General features: G+C 38.9%; 1 protein-coding gene across 1 annotated transcript in view; it reads right to left on the minus strand.

The window, feature by feature from the left end:
* Positions 1 to 15,764, minus strand: part of Ccdc73 (coiled-coil domain containing 73) — a 111,697-nt gene that overhangs the window by 84,140 nt on the left and 11,793 nt on the right. The window contains exon 2 of the mRNA XM_085834605.1: positions 4,144 to 4,301. Within this exon, the coding sequence (XP_085690731.1) occupies positions 4,144 to 4,281 (138 nt within the window). The 5' untranslated portion in view covers positions 4,282 to 4,301. The remainder of the gene's footprint in view (positions 1 to 4,143; positions 4,302 to 15,764) is intronic.

The following is a 15,764-nucleotide window of genomic DNA, read 5'->3' on the forward strand; positions in this document are numbered from 1 at the left end:
ACCTGGTGTCTGGGACTTTCTGTTGGCTATCCCCAGTTCACTATCCCCCATTGCTACACACCTCTGTTCAATTTCCTGACCTTCTATACATCTATCCAATATCCTCCCATACCTGATCCTGCCCCCTTTTTAAGGTTTTAAAAACCTTTTATGTGCATACAAGTACATTCTGATTTTGATAGAACATTTTCAAATAAAAATTAGAAATAGTTGATGTATGAAAAACATAAAAATGAAGAGCTGATGTGAGGGCTGACAGATGGCATAATGAAAAGAGGATCTGAGTTTCACTTCCCAGTCACCACATCTGCCTGTGACTCCAGCTCCAAGGGGAATCTGACCCCTCTCACTTCCACTGGGACCTGCACTCAAATCCACATATTCACAAAGACACACACATAATTAAAAGCAAAAATGAATAATTTAAAAAAACAACAGGAATGTTTAAAGAGTTTTCGTATCATAAAACTTCCTAATAATTTGCTAATATAAAAACAGCTGCTTTAATACTATTAGAAAATGAACTTATAGGTATTTTTATCAGTATCAGAGATATTATCATGAATAACTTTTGGCTGATTAGACTAAGAAAATATACAAAAGAGTGCATACTATTTTATGAAACAACATAGAGAAACTGAATTGAGCAATTCTAGAGAACACAGATTATAAATAGAAAGGAGAGTAAAAGAGCCCAGCTACAGTTTGGGCTTCCTGAACATGTGCCCGCTGTATGTGCTATGTCCCTAAATCTGTTCAGGGTCAAGAATTGAAAGGGTCTGACCAACACACAGCCCATCTTGTAAAACTACAGCCTGAAGCAAGCACTTTAAAAAACCACAATACTTTCTAAAGGTTATAAAGAGTAAATAAACCATCAAATTACTCCTCCTTTATTGTTTTTTGTAAAAACACTTAAATCCTTGTAGTCCTAAGGCATCTAATAAAAAATAAACACTTTTAGGGTTCTATAGTCTAGGATACTTTATTGAACTTGGAAGATAGGATTTTTCTTGCTAAATTTATTTTCTTTCATTGACAATATTAAAAGATATTTTATTAAAACTTTTAAAAGTTTCATGATGAACAGAAGAAAACATAAAAGCTAAATGATAAAAATTTTAAAAAAAAGTTTAGTAGAAAACATGAAGCTAAAATGTCATGAAAGTATAAATATATAAAAATGCTACTCTTAGCAATGTGGTTAATATCCATTCATCAGTTTTCTGTGTAAATAAAGGTATGTGCTCTAAGACTGTAATAATAGTAACTGCACTGATTTCCTGGCACCAAAAGGTAGTGTAAGATTATTTGCTACATATTACACTACTGTGTGTCCAGTGTTCACTCAGTTTCCTTAGCAAATCATTTGTTATTTTAGGCTACCCAAAATTCAGTTGAATTTTGTCCTTAGAACCCAAGGACTTATTACTATTTGGATACTTAACATATTTTTTGTAAAGTAATTTTTATTCATAATTTTATCATAATGATGCTATGTGATAACATAGTTGTTTACTTGCATGGCATGTTGTACCCACAAAACTTGAATCAGCTCAAAGTACAACCCAGAAATGGTTTATAAAAGCACATAAAGTGAAAGAATATTTTAATATTCTCAAGGCTTTACTGGTGAAGATCTTTCATTTTCACTATACAACTGATTTGGATCAAAAATATATCTTGCTTTAAAACTTTCAAATCCCACAGTGAAATAGGAATTTCTATGTTGTTTTCAATACAATGTAGGCATTCAATTCAACCTAATTCCTACGCTACTCAAGTCATATGCCAGCCACCCAAATCCTAGATTTGTGAGCCCTGTGCTATTACCGATCATCTCTATTCCTTATCAGTAATCCCATGGATCTGTCTGTCAACATTATATATCAGAATGAAATCTAAGACTTGAGATGAATTGACAGTAAGCATGCCTAGCGTAAATGAAGCCCTCAAGTTCAGTCCCCAGCAAGCAGTGGTGCATGTCTAAAATCTAGCATTTCAAAGACAGAAGCAGGAGGATCAGGAACTTAAGGCCATCCTTGGCTTCACCAGTTCAAGGCAAGCCTGGCGACAGGAGGTTCTGCCTCAAAACAAATAAAAAATGGAATCAAAATTCTACAGTGCACATACTATGGATTCAATATGAACTATTTTGTTGATTCAGATTGTTAATTTGTATATCTTTATTAATTTAAAGCACCCCATTGTTCCAAATTATATCATTACCAATATAGCACAACATGATGATGCACACCTTTAGTCCTGGCACCAGCGAGACACAGGCAAGTGAATTTCAAGGCCAGCCTGGTCTACTCAACACTACCAGGCCACCCAGGGTTACATGGTAAGACTAGTCTCTTAAAACTGGAAAACATATTATTTATGGATGTTAACATTGAATCTTTAAATGTGTGCATTTCTTCCTCCCCTCAAGACTCAGAGATCTACGTGGAAGAGATGCTGGAAAATTTTTAAGAGCCAGAGGTAATAGTTGACTTCAAGGAAACAGTATTTTCCAGATACAATGGGGCTGAAACATAAGAACTCACAGAGAATACAATGCACAAGACCTGCTCAAGCTCAAACCAGACAAAATCCCAATATGTAGAACTGAAACAGACATTAAGTCCCACCCCAACTGCAAGCGCACATATGTGTATGCTTTTGTATGTGTGCATGCACTTATGTGTGTACTTTTTGTTTTGTTTTGTGTTTGTCTGAGGTTTTGTTTGTTTTAAGGAAGAAAGAATATGAAGTTGGGTCAGTAGGAAATAGGAGGATCTGGGAGGAGTCGGGTGAGGGGAGAGAATACGACCAAATATAGTCTATAAAACATTTTGAAAAAAAATTTTTGTAAGCCTACAGTACCACTTGTGGGAAAAATAGATAGATAGATAGATAGATAGATAGATAGATAGATAGATGTGTTTCATTTGAAATGCCCACAGAGATCAGAAAATTAGTAAGGGGCTGTGGTAAACTTTCAAGGAAAGGAAAAAAGAACACAGATAAAGGGAAAAGTGAAATAATGTGGGGGATGGGAGGCAAGGAAGAGAAGGGAACACAGGACCAAAATTAAGGATCTTCTGAAAAAGTCCCACTCACAATGGGCCGGGACCTTAATACATCAATCTCTAATGCCCTGTAGGCTTGCTTCCCTGCTGGGTCTTATTGAGGCATTTTCTCCATTGAAATTCCATTCTCTCAGATGAATCTAGTTTGTATTAAATTGACATAAAAATTAGCCAGCACAAACACCACATCCAAATGCAACTTGAAAAAGGAGTTTAGCCGGGCGTGGTGGCGCACGCCTTTAATCCCAGCACTTGGGAGGCAGAGGCAGGTGAATTTCTGAGTTTGAGGCCAGTACAAAGAGAGTTCCAGGACAGCCAGCAGCCAGGGCTACACAGACAAACCCTGTCTTGAAAAACAACAACAAAAAGAAAGAAAGAGAGAGGGGAGAGGGGCGGGGGGAAGAGGAAGAGGAAGAAAAAGGAGTTTATTTAATCTAGCCCATGAAATTCAAGACAGGACATGATGGCAGGAACCTGGAAGAAGAAACTGAAGCAGAGGTCATAAAGGAGTGCTGCTTTTTTTTTTTTTTTTTTTTTTTTTTTTTTTTTTTTTTATTTTTCAAGACAGGGTTTCTCTGTGTAGCTCTGGCTGTCCTGGAACTCACTTTGGGGTGCTGCTTATTGGCTTGCTTTCTCTAGCTTGTTCAGACTCTTATACCCCCATAGTGAACTGGACCCTCTCACTCAATCAAGAAAATTGGCCTATGTGCGTGCTCTCCCTCTCTCTCTCTCTCTCTCTCTCTCTCTCTCTCTCTCTCTCTCTCTCTCTCTCTCTCTCTCTCTCTCCCTCCCTTCCTCCCTCCCTCCCTCCCTCCCTCCCTCCCTCCCTCTTTCTTAGTGTTGGGCTGTGGAAATGGCTCAGTGAGTAGAGGCAGTAGCCATGCATACATGATGAATCAAGTTTGATCCCCAGAACCCATGTGAGAAAGGAAGAAGAGAACCAACTCCACAAACCTATATGTTTTTCTTTATAAATAAGTGGCTGTTTGGGGACTTCTTTTGTTAAAAGAAAAAATGAAATGCAAAACATCAAAGCTTTCTCTTCAAAACCTTAAGAGGGGCTCACCCTTCTCATACGCAGCTCTTCTAGTGCTTCAAGTAAACTTGTTCTGAAATCGAGGAGCTGAATAGAAACCATTGTCTCTGAAGAACTCTGAAGAGTGAAGGTAGACGCTGATGATGTGGTGTTGAAACTGTCCTCCATGTTAGTATTTATTTCATTTCCTGCAATTCAAAACAGTTTTAAGTAATAAAAGATCACTTATCTATGTTTCTCTAGATAAACTATAGTTACCATAAAAACATTATCCCATAACTCTCCAAGTTCAACATTAAATAACAATGCTGCTATCCCTCATACTCCAACAGTCATAGAAAAACACTTGGCAGCAATGGTTCTGTTTTATTTCTCACGGCTTGTAGGGTATCTGGGTATCTAAGTTCCATGTAAGACTACATTTTCTGCCCATATACACCAAACTGTGATGGCTGAGTTCCTATACTGCAGGCAGGTAAGGTTTGGACCTTCACCAGAAGCTTGATGCCAAGGTAGATACACATTCTCTTTCCAAACTTTGCTTACATGAAGCTGTTTTTCAAAGATAATATTCACACTAATTAATAGTAATACAAATTTTAAACTCAATACAATTTAAAGAGGTCTTTGGTAACTGCCTTTTATTAAAATCTAGGTACTTAAATGTCTCAATCTATGAAGCATATGAGTCAGGTTATAAGACATTTTGCTTTTCAAATTTTCAATTTGAAACAAATATAGGTTCAAAAGCAGTTGCAAGAATAAGTACAGGGAAGTCCTATATACCATCCACTCAGTCATCTCTAGCATTACCACCTTGCTTAACAATGGTACAATAGTTAAAATGTGTATATGATATCAGTATAATCTATACAGTTTATAGAAATTTTGCCAGTAATACATGGACTTTTGTGTGTGTGTGTGTGTGTGTGTGTATATTTATACATATGTATGTGTATATATGTATATATATATATATACATATATATTTCTGTGCACATTTATTGATACTGTGATCATAATCAAAATACAGAATCCTATCATTATCAAAGGCCCCTCATACAATCCCTTTGTTGCCACATTCCCTTCTCCTCGTCTTAATCTCTAGCAAATAATTATCTTGTTTTGTTTTGTTTTGTTTTGTTTTTTATTTTTTGAGACAAGGTTTCCCTGTGAAGCCCTGGCTGTAAACTCACTCTGTAGAACAGGCTGGCATCAAACTCACAGACATCCATCTACCTCTGCCTCCCAAGTGCTGGGACTAAAACCATCCGCCACCACATCTGAAATATATGATTATCTTAATCTTAATTTCAGATAAATTTGTTAAGTGAAAGAAACTTCAATCTATTCATACAATTTTAAATGCTTCCATATCAGTAATGTCCTAAAGAATCTTGAAGAAAAAAAAGTTCCCCTAATTATCCTGGGTACTCAAGGAATCCTCACATGAGTTTTTCCAGGATAATAACAGCACACAAAGTTAACCAGGAACAAAAGGATATGACATTATAAGCACCAGCAGAAACAAGCAACAGGAAAAGCAAATATGTACTGCAGATTATAGCACCACATTAAAGGCAACCTATAGATTCAATGCAATCCCCATCAAAATCCCAACACAAGTCTTCAAAGACATGGAAAGACCAAGTCTCAAATTCATCTGGAAAGGCAAAATACCCAGAATAACGAAAACAATTCTTAACAATAAAAGAACAGCTGGGGGAATCACCTTCCCTGACCTCAAGCTTTACTACAGAGCAATAGTGATGGAAACTGCATGGTACTGGTACAGAGACAGACATGTTGATCAATGGAATAGAATTGAAGACCCAGAAATAAAACCACACACTCAACGGTCACTTGATCTTTGACAAAGATGCCAAAAAATATACAATGAAAAATAAGAAAACATCTTCAATAAATGGTGCTGGTATAACTGGCTGTCTGTATGTAGAAGAATGAAAATAGACCCATATTTGTCACCTTGTACAAAGCTCAAGTCCAAGTGGATCAAGGACCTCAACATAAAACCAGATCCACTGAAACTAATAGATAAATAAAAAGTAGGAAAGAGCCTTGAACTCATTGGCACAGGGGGAAATTTCCTAAACAGAACTCCAATGGTTCATGCTCTAAGATCAAGAATTGATAAATGGAACCTCATGAAACTGGAAAGCTTCTGTAAGACAAAGGACATAGTCAATAAGACAAACTGGCGCTCTTCCGGTCAGAAAAGCACCAGGGTAGCTAGGGCGCAGGGTCGGCTGACACTCGCCAGCTACCCACAACACCCGCCACAGGATCTTAAGACTACTGGAGAGTGGAACACAGCTTCTGCTCCAATCCAATTGCGCGCGGGACCAGAGACTGCATTAGTTAGGGAAGCAGAAAACCGGCCTGAGTAGGACCACAGGCCTCTTCCGGCTGGACCAGCACCAGGGTACTGCCAGCTACCCACGACCCCCGCCACAGGATTTTGAGACTGCTGGTGAGTGGAACACAGCTTCTGCTCCAATCTTTAAACAGTGACAACGACAACAACTAACCCCAGAGATTACCAGATGGCGAAAGGTAAACGTAATAATCTTACTAACAGAAACCAAGACCACTCACGATCATCAGAACCCAGCACTCCCACTTCGCCCAGTCCAGGGCACCCCACCACACCTGAAAAGCTAGACACGGATCTAAAAGCATATCTCCTGATGATGGTAGAGGACTTTAAGAAGGACTTTAATAACACACTTAAAGAAATACAAAGGAACACTGGTAAACAGGTAGAAGACATTAAAGAGGAAGCACAAAAATCCCTTAAAGAATTGCAGGAGAACACAGCTAAAGAGTTTCAAATCCTTAAAGAAAAACAGGATAACCTAATTAAACAGGTAGAAGTCCTTAATGAAAAACAGGAAAACACATCCAAACAGATGATGGAAATGAACAAAACCATACTAGACCTAAAAAGGGAAGTAGACACTATAAAGAAAACCCAAAATGAGGCAACACTGGAGATAGAAACCCTAGGAAAGAAATCTGGAACCATAGATACGAGCATCAGCAACAGAATACAAGAGATGGAAGAGAGAATCTCAGGTGCAGAAGATTCCATAGAGAACATTGGCACAACAATCAAGGAAAATGTAAAATGCAAAAAGATCCTAACTCAAAACATCCAAGAAATACAGGACACAATGAGAAGACCAAACCTACGGATAATAGGAGTGGATGAGAATGAAGATTTTCAACTCAAAGGACCAGCAAACATCTTCAACAAAATTATAGAAGAAAACTTCCCAAATCTAAAGAAAGAGATGCCCATGAACATACAAGAAGCCTACAGAACTCCAAATAGACTGGACCAGAAAAGAAATACCTCCCGACACATAATAATCAGAACAACAAATGCTCTAAATAAAGATAGAATACTAAAAGCAGTAAGAGAAAAAGGCCAAGTAACATATAAAGGCAAGCCTATCAGAATTACACCAGATTTCTCACCAGAGACTATGAAAGCCAGAAGATCCTGGACGGATGTTATACAGACACTAAAAGAACACAAACTCCAGCCCAGGCTACTATACCCAGCCAAACTCTCAATTAACATAGATGGAGAAACCAAAGTATTCCACGACAAAACCAAATTCACACATTATCTCTCCACGAATCCAGCCCTTCAAAGGATAATAACAGAAAAAAACCAATACAAGGACAGGAACCACGCCCTAGAAACAACAAGAAGGTAATCCCTCAACAAACCTAAAAGAAGACAGCCACAAGAACAGAATGCCAACTTTAACAACAAAAATAACAAGAAACAACAATTACTTTTCCTTATTATCTCTTAATATCAATGGACTCAACTCCCCGATAAAAAGACATAGACTAACAAACTGGCTACACAAACAAGACCCAACATTTTGCTGCTTACAGGAAACTCATCTCAGAGAAAAAGATAGACACTACCTCAGAATGAAAGGCTGGAAAACAATTTTCCAAGCAAATGGTATGAAGAAACAAGCTGGAGTAGCCATTCTAATATCTGATAAGATTGACTTCCAACCCAAAGTCATTAAAAAAGACAGGGAGGGACACTTCATACTCATCAAAGGTAAAATCCTCCAAGAGGAAATATCAATCCTGAATATCTATGCTCCAAATACAAAGGCAGCCACATTCATTAAAGAAACTTTAGTAAATCTCAAAGCACACATTGCACCTCATACAATAATAGTGGGAGACTTCAACACACCACTTTCACCAATGGACAGATCATGGAAACAGAAACTAAACAGGGACACAGAGAAACTAAGAGAAATTATGAATCAAATGGATCTGGCAGATATCTACAGAACATTCTATCCTAAAACAAAAGGATATACCTTCTTCTCAGCACCTCATGGCACCTTCTCCAAAATTGACCACATAATTGGTCACAAAACAGGCCTCAACAGATACAAAAATATTGAAATTGTCCCATGCATCCTATCACATCACCATGGTCTAAAGCTGATCTTCAATAACAAAATAAATAATAGAAAGCCAACCTTCACGTGGAAACTGAACAACACTCTTCTCAATGATACCTTGGTCAAGGAAGGAATAAAGAAAGAAATTAAGGACTTTTTAGAGTTCAATGAAAATGAAGCCACAACATACCCAAACTTATGGGACGCAATGAAAGCATTTCTAAGAGGAAAACTCATAGCTCTGAGTGCCTCCAAAAGGAAACTAGAGAGAGCACACATTAGCAGCTTGACAACACACCTAAAAGCACTAGAACAAAAGGAAGCAAATTCACCCAAGAGGAGTAGACGGCAGGAAATAATCAAACTCAGGGGTGAAATCAACCAAGTGGAAACAAGAAAAACTATTCAAAGAATCAACCAATCAAGGAGCTGGTTCTTTGAGAAAATCAACAAGATAGATAAACCCTTAGCCAGACTCACTAGAGGGCACAGGGAAAGCATCCTAATTAACAAAATCAGAAATGAAAAAGGAGACATAACAACAGATCCTGAAGACATCCAAAACACCATCAGATCCTTCTACCAAAGGCTATACTCAACAAAACTGGAGAACCTGGATGAAATGGAGAAGTTCCTAGACAGATACCAGGTACCAAAGTTGAATCAAGATCAGGTTAATGATCTAAACAGCCCTATATCCCCCAAAGAAATAGAAGCAGTCATTAATAGTCTCCCAACTAAAAAAAGCCCAGGACCAGATGGGTTTACTGCAGAGTTCTATCAGACCTTCAAAGAAGATCTAATCCCAGTTCTTCACAAACTATTCCACAAAATAGAAACAGAAGGTACTCTACCCAACTCATTCTATGAAGCCACAATTACTCTGATACCTAAACCACAAAAAGACCCAACAAAGATAGAAAACTTCAGACCAATATCCCTTATGAATATTGATGCAAAAATCCTCAATAAAGTTCTTGCTAACCGAATCCAAGAACACATCAAAACAATCATCCATCCTGACCAAGTAGGTTTCATCCCAGGGATGCAGGGATGGTTCAATATACGGAAATCCATCAACGTAATCCAGTATATAAACAAACTCAAAGACAAAAACCACATGGTCATCTCGTTAGATGCGGAAAAAGCATTTGACAAGATCCAACACCCATTCATGATAAAAAGTCTTGGAAAGATCAGGAATTCAAGGCCCATACCTAAACATGATAAAAGCAATCTACAGCAAACCAGTAGCCAACATCAAAGTAAATGGTGAGAAGCTTGAAGCAATCCCTCTAAAATCAGGGACTAGACAAGGCTGTCCACTTTCTCCATACCTATTCAACATTGTACTTGAAGTCCTAGCCAGAGCAATTCGACAACAAAAGGAGATCAAAGGGATACAAATTGGAAAAGATGAAGTCAAAATATCACTTTTTGCAGATGATATGATAGTATATATAAGTGACCCTAAAAATTCCACCAGAGAACTCCTAAGCCTGATAAACAGCTTCGGTGAAGTAGCTGGATATAAAATTAACTCAAACAAATCAATGGCCTTTCTCTACACAAAGAATAAACAGGCTGAGAAAGAAATTAGGGAAACAACACCCTTCTCAATAGTCACAAATAATATAAAATATCTTGGCGTGACTCTAACTAAGGAAGTGAAAGATCTGTATAATAAAAACTTCAAGTCTCTGAAGAAAGAAATTATAGAAGATCTCAGAAGATGGAAAGATCTCCCATGCTCATGGATTGGCAGGATCAACATTGTAAAAATGGCTATCTTGCCAAAAGCAATCTACAGATTCAATGCAATCCCCATCAAAATTCCAAATCAATTCTTCAACGAATTAGAAAGTGCAATCTGCAAATTCATCTGGAATAACAAAAAACCTAGGATAGCAAAAACTCTTCTCAAGGATAAAAGAACCTCTGGTGGAATCACCATGCCGGACCTAAAGCTCTACTACAGAGCAATTGTGATAAAAACTGCATGGTACTGGTATAGTGACAGACAAATAGACCAATGGAATAGAATTGAAGACCCAGAAATGAACCCACACACCTACGGTCACTTGATCTTCGACAAGGGAGCTAAAAACATCCAGTGGAAGAAAGACAGCATTTTCAACAAATGGTGCTGGCACAACTGGTTGTTAACATGTAGAAGAATGCGAATTGATCCATTCCTATCTCCTTGTACTAAGGTCAAGTCTAAGTGGATCAAGGAACTTCACATAAAACCAGAGACACTGAAACTTATAGAGGAGAAAGTGGGGAAAAGCCTCGAAGATATGGGCACAGGGGAAAAATTCCTGAATAGAACAGTAATGGCTTGTGCTGTAAGATCGAGAATTGACAAGTGGGACCTCATGAAACTACAAAGCTTCTGCAAGGCTAAAGACACCATCAATAAGACAAAAAAACCACCAACAGATTGGGAAAGGATCTTCACCTATCCTAAATCAGATAAGGGACTAATATCCAATATATATAAAGAACTCAAGAAGGTGGACTCCAGAAAGTCAAATAACCCCATTAAAAAATGGGGCTCAGAACTGAACAAAGAATTCTCACCTGAGGAATACCGAAAGGCAGAGAAACACCTGAAAAAATGTTCAACATCCTTAATCATCAGGGAAATGCAAATCAAAACAACCCTGAGATTCCACCTCACACCAGTCAGAATGGCTAAGATCAAAAATTCAGGTGACAGCAGATGCTGGCGAGGATGTGGAGAAAGAGGAACACTCCTCCATTGTTGGTGGGATTGCAAGCTTGTACAACCACTCTGGAAATCAGTCTGGCGGTTCCTCAGAAAATTGGACATAGTACTACCGGAGGATCCAGCAATACCTCTCCTGGGCATATATCCAGAAGATGTCCCAACCGGTAAAAAGGACACATGCTCCACTATGTTCATAGCAGCCCTATTTATAATAGCCAGAAGCTGGAAAGAACCCAGATGTCCCTCAACAGAGGAATGGATACAGAAATTATGGTACATTTACACAATGGAGTACTACTCAGCTATTAAAAAGAATGAATTTATGAAATTCCTAGCCAAATGGATGGACCTGGAGGGCATCATCTTGAGTGAAGTAACACAATCACAAAAGAACTCACACAATATGTATTCACTGATAAGTGGATATTAGCCCAAAACTTAGGATACCCAAGATATAAGATACAATTTGCTAAACGCATGAAACTCAAGAAGAATGAAGTCCAAAGTGTGGACACTGTGCACCTTCTTAGAATTGGGAACAAAACACCCAGGGAAGGAGTTACAGAGACAAAGTTCGTAGCTGTGATGAAAGGATGGACCATTTAGAGACTGCCGTATCCAGGGATCCATCCCATAATCAGCTTCTAAACGCTGACACCATTGCATACACTAGCAAGATTTTGCTGAAAGGACCCAAATATAGCTGTCTCTTGTGAGACGATGCCGGGGCCTAGCAAACACAGGAGTGGATGTTCACAGTCAGCTATTGGATGTATCACAGGGCTCCCAATGGAGAAGCTAGAGAAAGTACCCAAGGAGCTAAAGGGATCTGCAACCCTATTGTTGGAACATGATGTACTAACCAGAACCCCGGAGCTCTTGTCTCTAGCTGCATATGTATCGAAAGATGGCCTAGTCGGCCATCAATGGAAAGAGAGGCCCATTGGACTTGCAAACTTTATATGCCCCAATATAGGGGAATGCCAGGGCCAAAAGAATGGGAATGGGTGGGTAGGGAAGTGGGGGGCGCTATGGGGGACTTTTGGGATAGCATTGGAAATGTAATTGAGGAAAATATGTAATAAAAATTAAAAAAAAAAAAAGAAAAAAAAAGAAGAAGGGAAACAAGATTCAGATTGGTAAAAATCAAGAATGAATGAGGGAACATTGCTGATGCCATCTGCTGCCTGCATCCTGTTGCTCTACCTGAATAGAAGCTGTTTGTGAAGAGATAAAGAGGCTCTTCTAGTGTGACAACCCTAGAGTCTTGCATACCCATGACCTAGGAGCTAGACCAGAATCCTTGAGGTTAACAACTTCAGGTCTAAGAGTCAGAGGCCTACTACACCAGTTAGAAGCCAGCAAATTACTCTTCTAGACACAGCTAGAAGCTTATTGCCCTGGCCTTTAACCACCAGTGTACCTGACACTTGGCAGCTGTTGCCATCACCAGCTTCCAGTAGCAATAAGCAGCAAAAGCAGATGTTGACTGCTGTGTTACAATCCCAGGGGAAGACAGGGGTTGGGACTCTCAGCTACTACAATAGAACTATTATAGCACTCCTGCCTACAGTGTCAGAACAATTGGTCTTTGATAGCAGCTAGTGCTATAGCTCTCAGGCTTTGAGTTTTAGGACTTTGGCCCTTAAATCTTGGCACATCCCTGGGATTCTTCTGGCAATTGGAACCTGCAGTCTCTGGTATCTGTTCTGGCATCTCTGTTCTTCACTGTTTCTTCCCTGCTGCTCTGTGGAACTCCCCAGCCATGCTCTGGCCACTACTGCTACTACTGCCACCACTCCTCCTCCTGCCACCACCCCTGCTGCCACTGCTACCCCTGCAGCCACAACTACCACCACTACCCATGCTGCCTTTGCCACAGCTACCTATCTACTGTCATTGTCTCCATGATACCAACTCAGCCTGCTCTACTGATGATAAAGATCAAAAGAAGACAAGACGGCTTGAGAAAATCCTTTTAGTGGAATTAATATACACTAGCAGGAGGCAGTATAAGAGAGTATTCCCAGGATGACTTGAAAAGCAAAATCTGCTCATGTAGTCAGCTAGCGGATGTGTGGTAAGAGAGCTCTGCATCAGTCACTCTGCAGCCCTTCATGCAAACAGGGGATTGTGTTGGCCCCATTCTAAGGCTTCTGCTGGGTCACCATGGAAAGCACTCCCACACTGGCCTGGGTGAGAAAGGTGCTAAGAGTGCACTGAGGTTGGCAATGGCAAAAGGCCTGCCACAAGCTGTTTGAGCAGGTGCACTGTCTTCTGGAGTCACATAGAGGGTAGCTTACTGAGCACAGCCATAGAGTGTTCACAGCAGCTGCCATGAGGGAGTGCTGACAACTGCTGAAAAGGAGCTGCTTTGCTGAATATCTTCCAATCAAGGCAGAGAGGCACCACCCCACAGAATGTTCCAACAACTCTCAACTAAAATCAGCCCTCAGTATCCTAGCTTTTTAATGTAAAAATAAACATTCAAATGGATATTTATAATATCAGTAACATGAATAGTACCTTAACATTATTGAACACTGCTCTGCTCTGAGTTAAATGTCCATGGGCAGAACTGTATCATTTTATCCATCACATTACTACTAAAAAAAAAAAAATGTCAGCAATAAATGAGGTATTATAGACAAATGGGACAATTCCTCAAAGCAGATAAACTTCCCAGTTGACTCAAGACAAAAATCTACACAAACCTTTCATAAGTAAAAAGACTGAATTAGCGATCAGAAAATTTCTCACAAGAGAGAGATCTCAGGATCAGACTGTTTATTGGTAAAGTTTACCAAAAAAAATTTAAAAATAAATAATACCAATCCTTTACAAAACTTTTCAGAGAACAATAAGGAAGAAAACACTGCTAACTCATTTTACAAGCAAGTCAAATATTCCACAAGGATATTTAGTAAAACCCTAAGGCAACAGTCCTTAGAATAAGAGCATGTAAGTGCTCAATAAAAATGCTACCAAATACACAAAAGGAGTCACTCATGGTGACCAAGTAGGCTTTATCCTAAGAACACAAGATTGGCTTGATATGTTTTTTAAAAAATCATTTAATGTAATAAACCATATTGATGGGATAAAGAAAAAGACAATAAACAATAGGATTGTTTTAATAAATGTAAGAAAAGTGTGACAAAGTACAATATCTTCTCATGATAAAATTCTCAACAAGCTATGAATAGGCAGGAACTTCTGCCTTAGAGGGAGTCTATGAAAAGATGTCTGCTTTTGTCACCACTGACAGCATATGTTTATGATTTGAGTCAGAAATGCTACCTGCAGGCTCTTGTGTTGTAAAGCTTGGTTCCCAGCTGTGATACTTTGGGGATGAAGTTGTGGAACCTTTAGGAGGTAGAGCCCAGCTGCAGGACAAAACTCACTGTGGGATGGTCTTAAGGATCACAGCCCAACCCTGCTTTCTGGTCAATGTCAGTAAAATGCATACCAGAGGCAAGTTCCTGTCACCACATATGGAGACATGCCTACCCCACCACAATGGACAAAATCTTCTCAAACCAAAAGCCAAAATAAATTCTCCCTCCCTTAATTTGTTTCTTGTAAGATATTTGGTCATAGTAATCATAAAAGAAATTAATAAAATGCTGAATTACAAAAAGCTAAGAACTTTTCCTCTAAGAAAATGAACAGACTGGAGTCATCAAATTTTAAAATGTGTATAATTTAAAGAACATTATCAATAAAATAAAGACAATCTACAAAGTGAGAAAATTTTGCAAAGCATATATTTCACTAAAAACTATCATCTTGAATATATAATATCTTCGTATGATTAAGCAATAAAAGGCAAAACAGCCAAGGGATTAGAATCAAATTTCCTCCAAAATGCCCGCCCCCTTCTAGTCTTGCCAGTACTTGTCTATATTTGTGTGTGCTGAGCGTAACCAGTACCAACATGAAACACGTTTACTATCACTACTCGTTAAGATGATAGAAACCAAAACCACAAAGAGATACTATTCCAGATGTATTAAGATAGCATAATAAGGGGGCTGGAGAGATGGCTCAGCGGTTAAGAGCACCAACTGCTCTTCCAAATGTCGTGAATTCAAATCCCAGCAACCAAATGATGGTTCACAACCATCTATAATGAGATCTGATGCCCTCTTCTGGGGTTTCTGAAAACAGCTACAGAGAGCTAGCAAGGCCAGAACAAGAAGAAAAAGTGTCTGAAGACAGCTACAGTATACTTACATATAATAAATAAATAAATCTTTAAAAAAAAAAAAGATGGCATAATAGAAGAGAGAGAGAGAGATAGCTCAGTAGCAGAGTGCTGGCCTAGCATGTGTGAGGCCCTAAGTTCAACCAAAGGAAAACCTCCCCAATGCACATGCAAGACACATATTCATCAAACACACACATACACACACACACACACACACACAAATATAGATGCTAACAAG

Source organism: Mus caroli, unplaced genomic scaffold, assembly GCF_978045245.1.
Source record: "Mus caroli unplaced genomic scaffold, Mus_caroli_1 scaffold_2, whole genome shotgun sequence".
Classification (NCBI taxonomy): domain Eukaryota; kingdom Metazoa; phylum Chordata; class Mammalia; order Rodentia; family Muridae; genus Mus; species Mus caroli.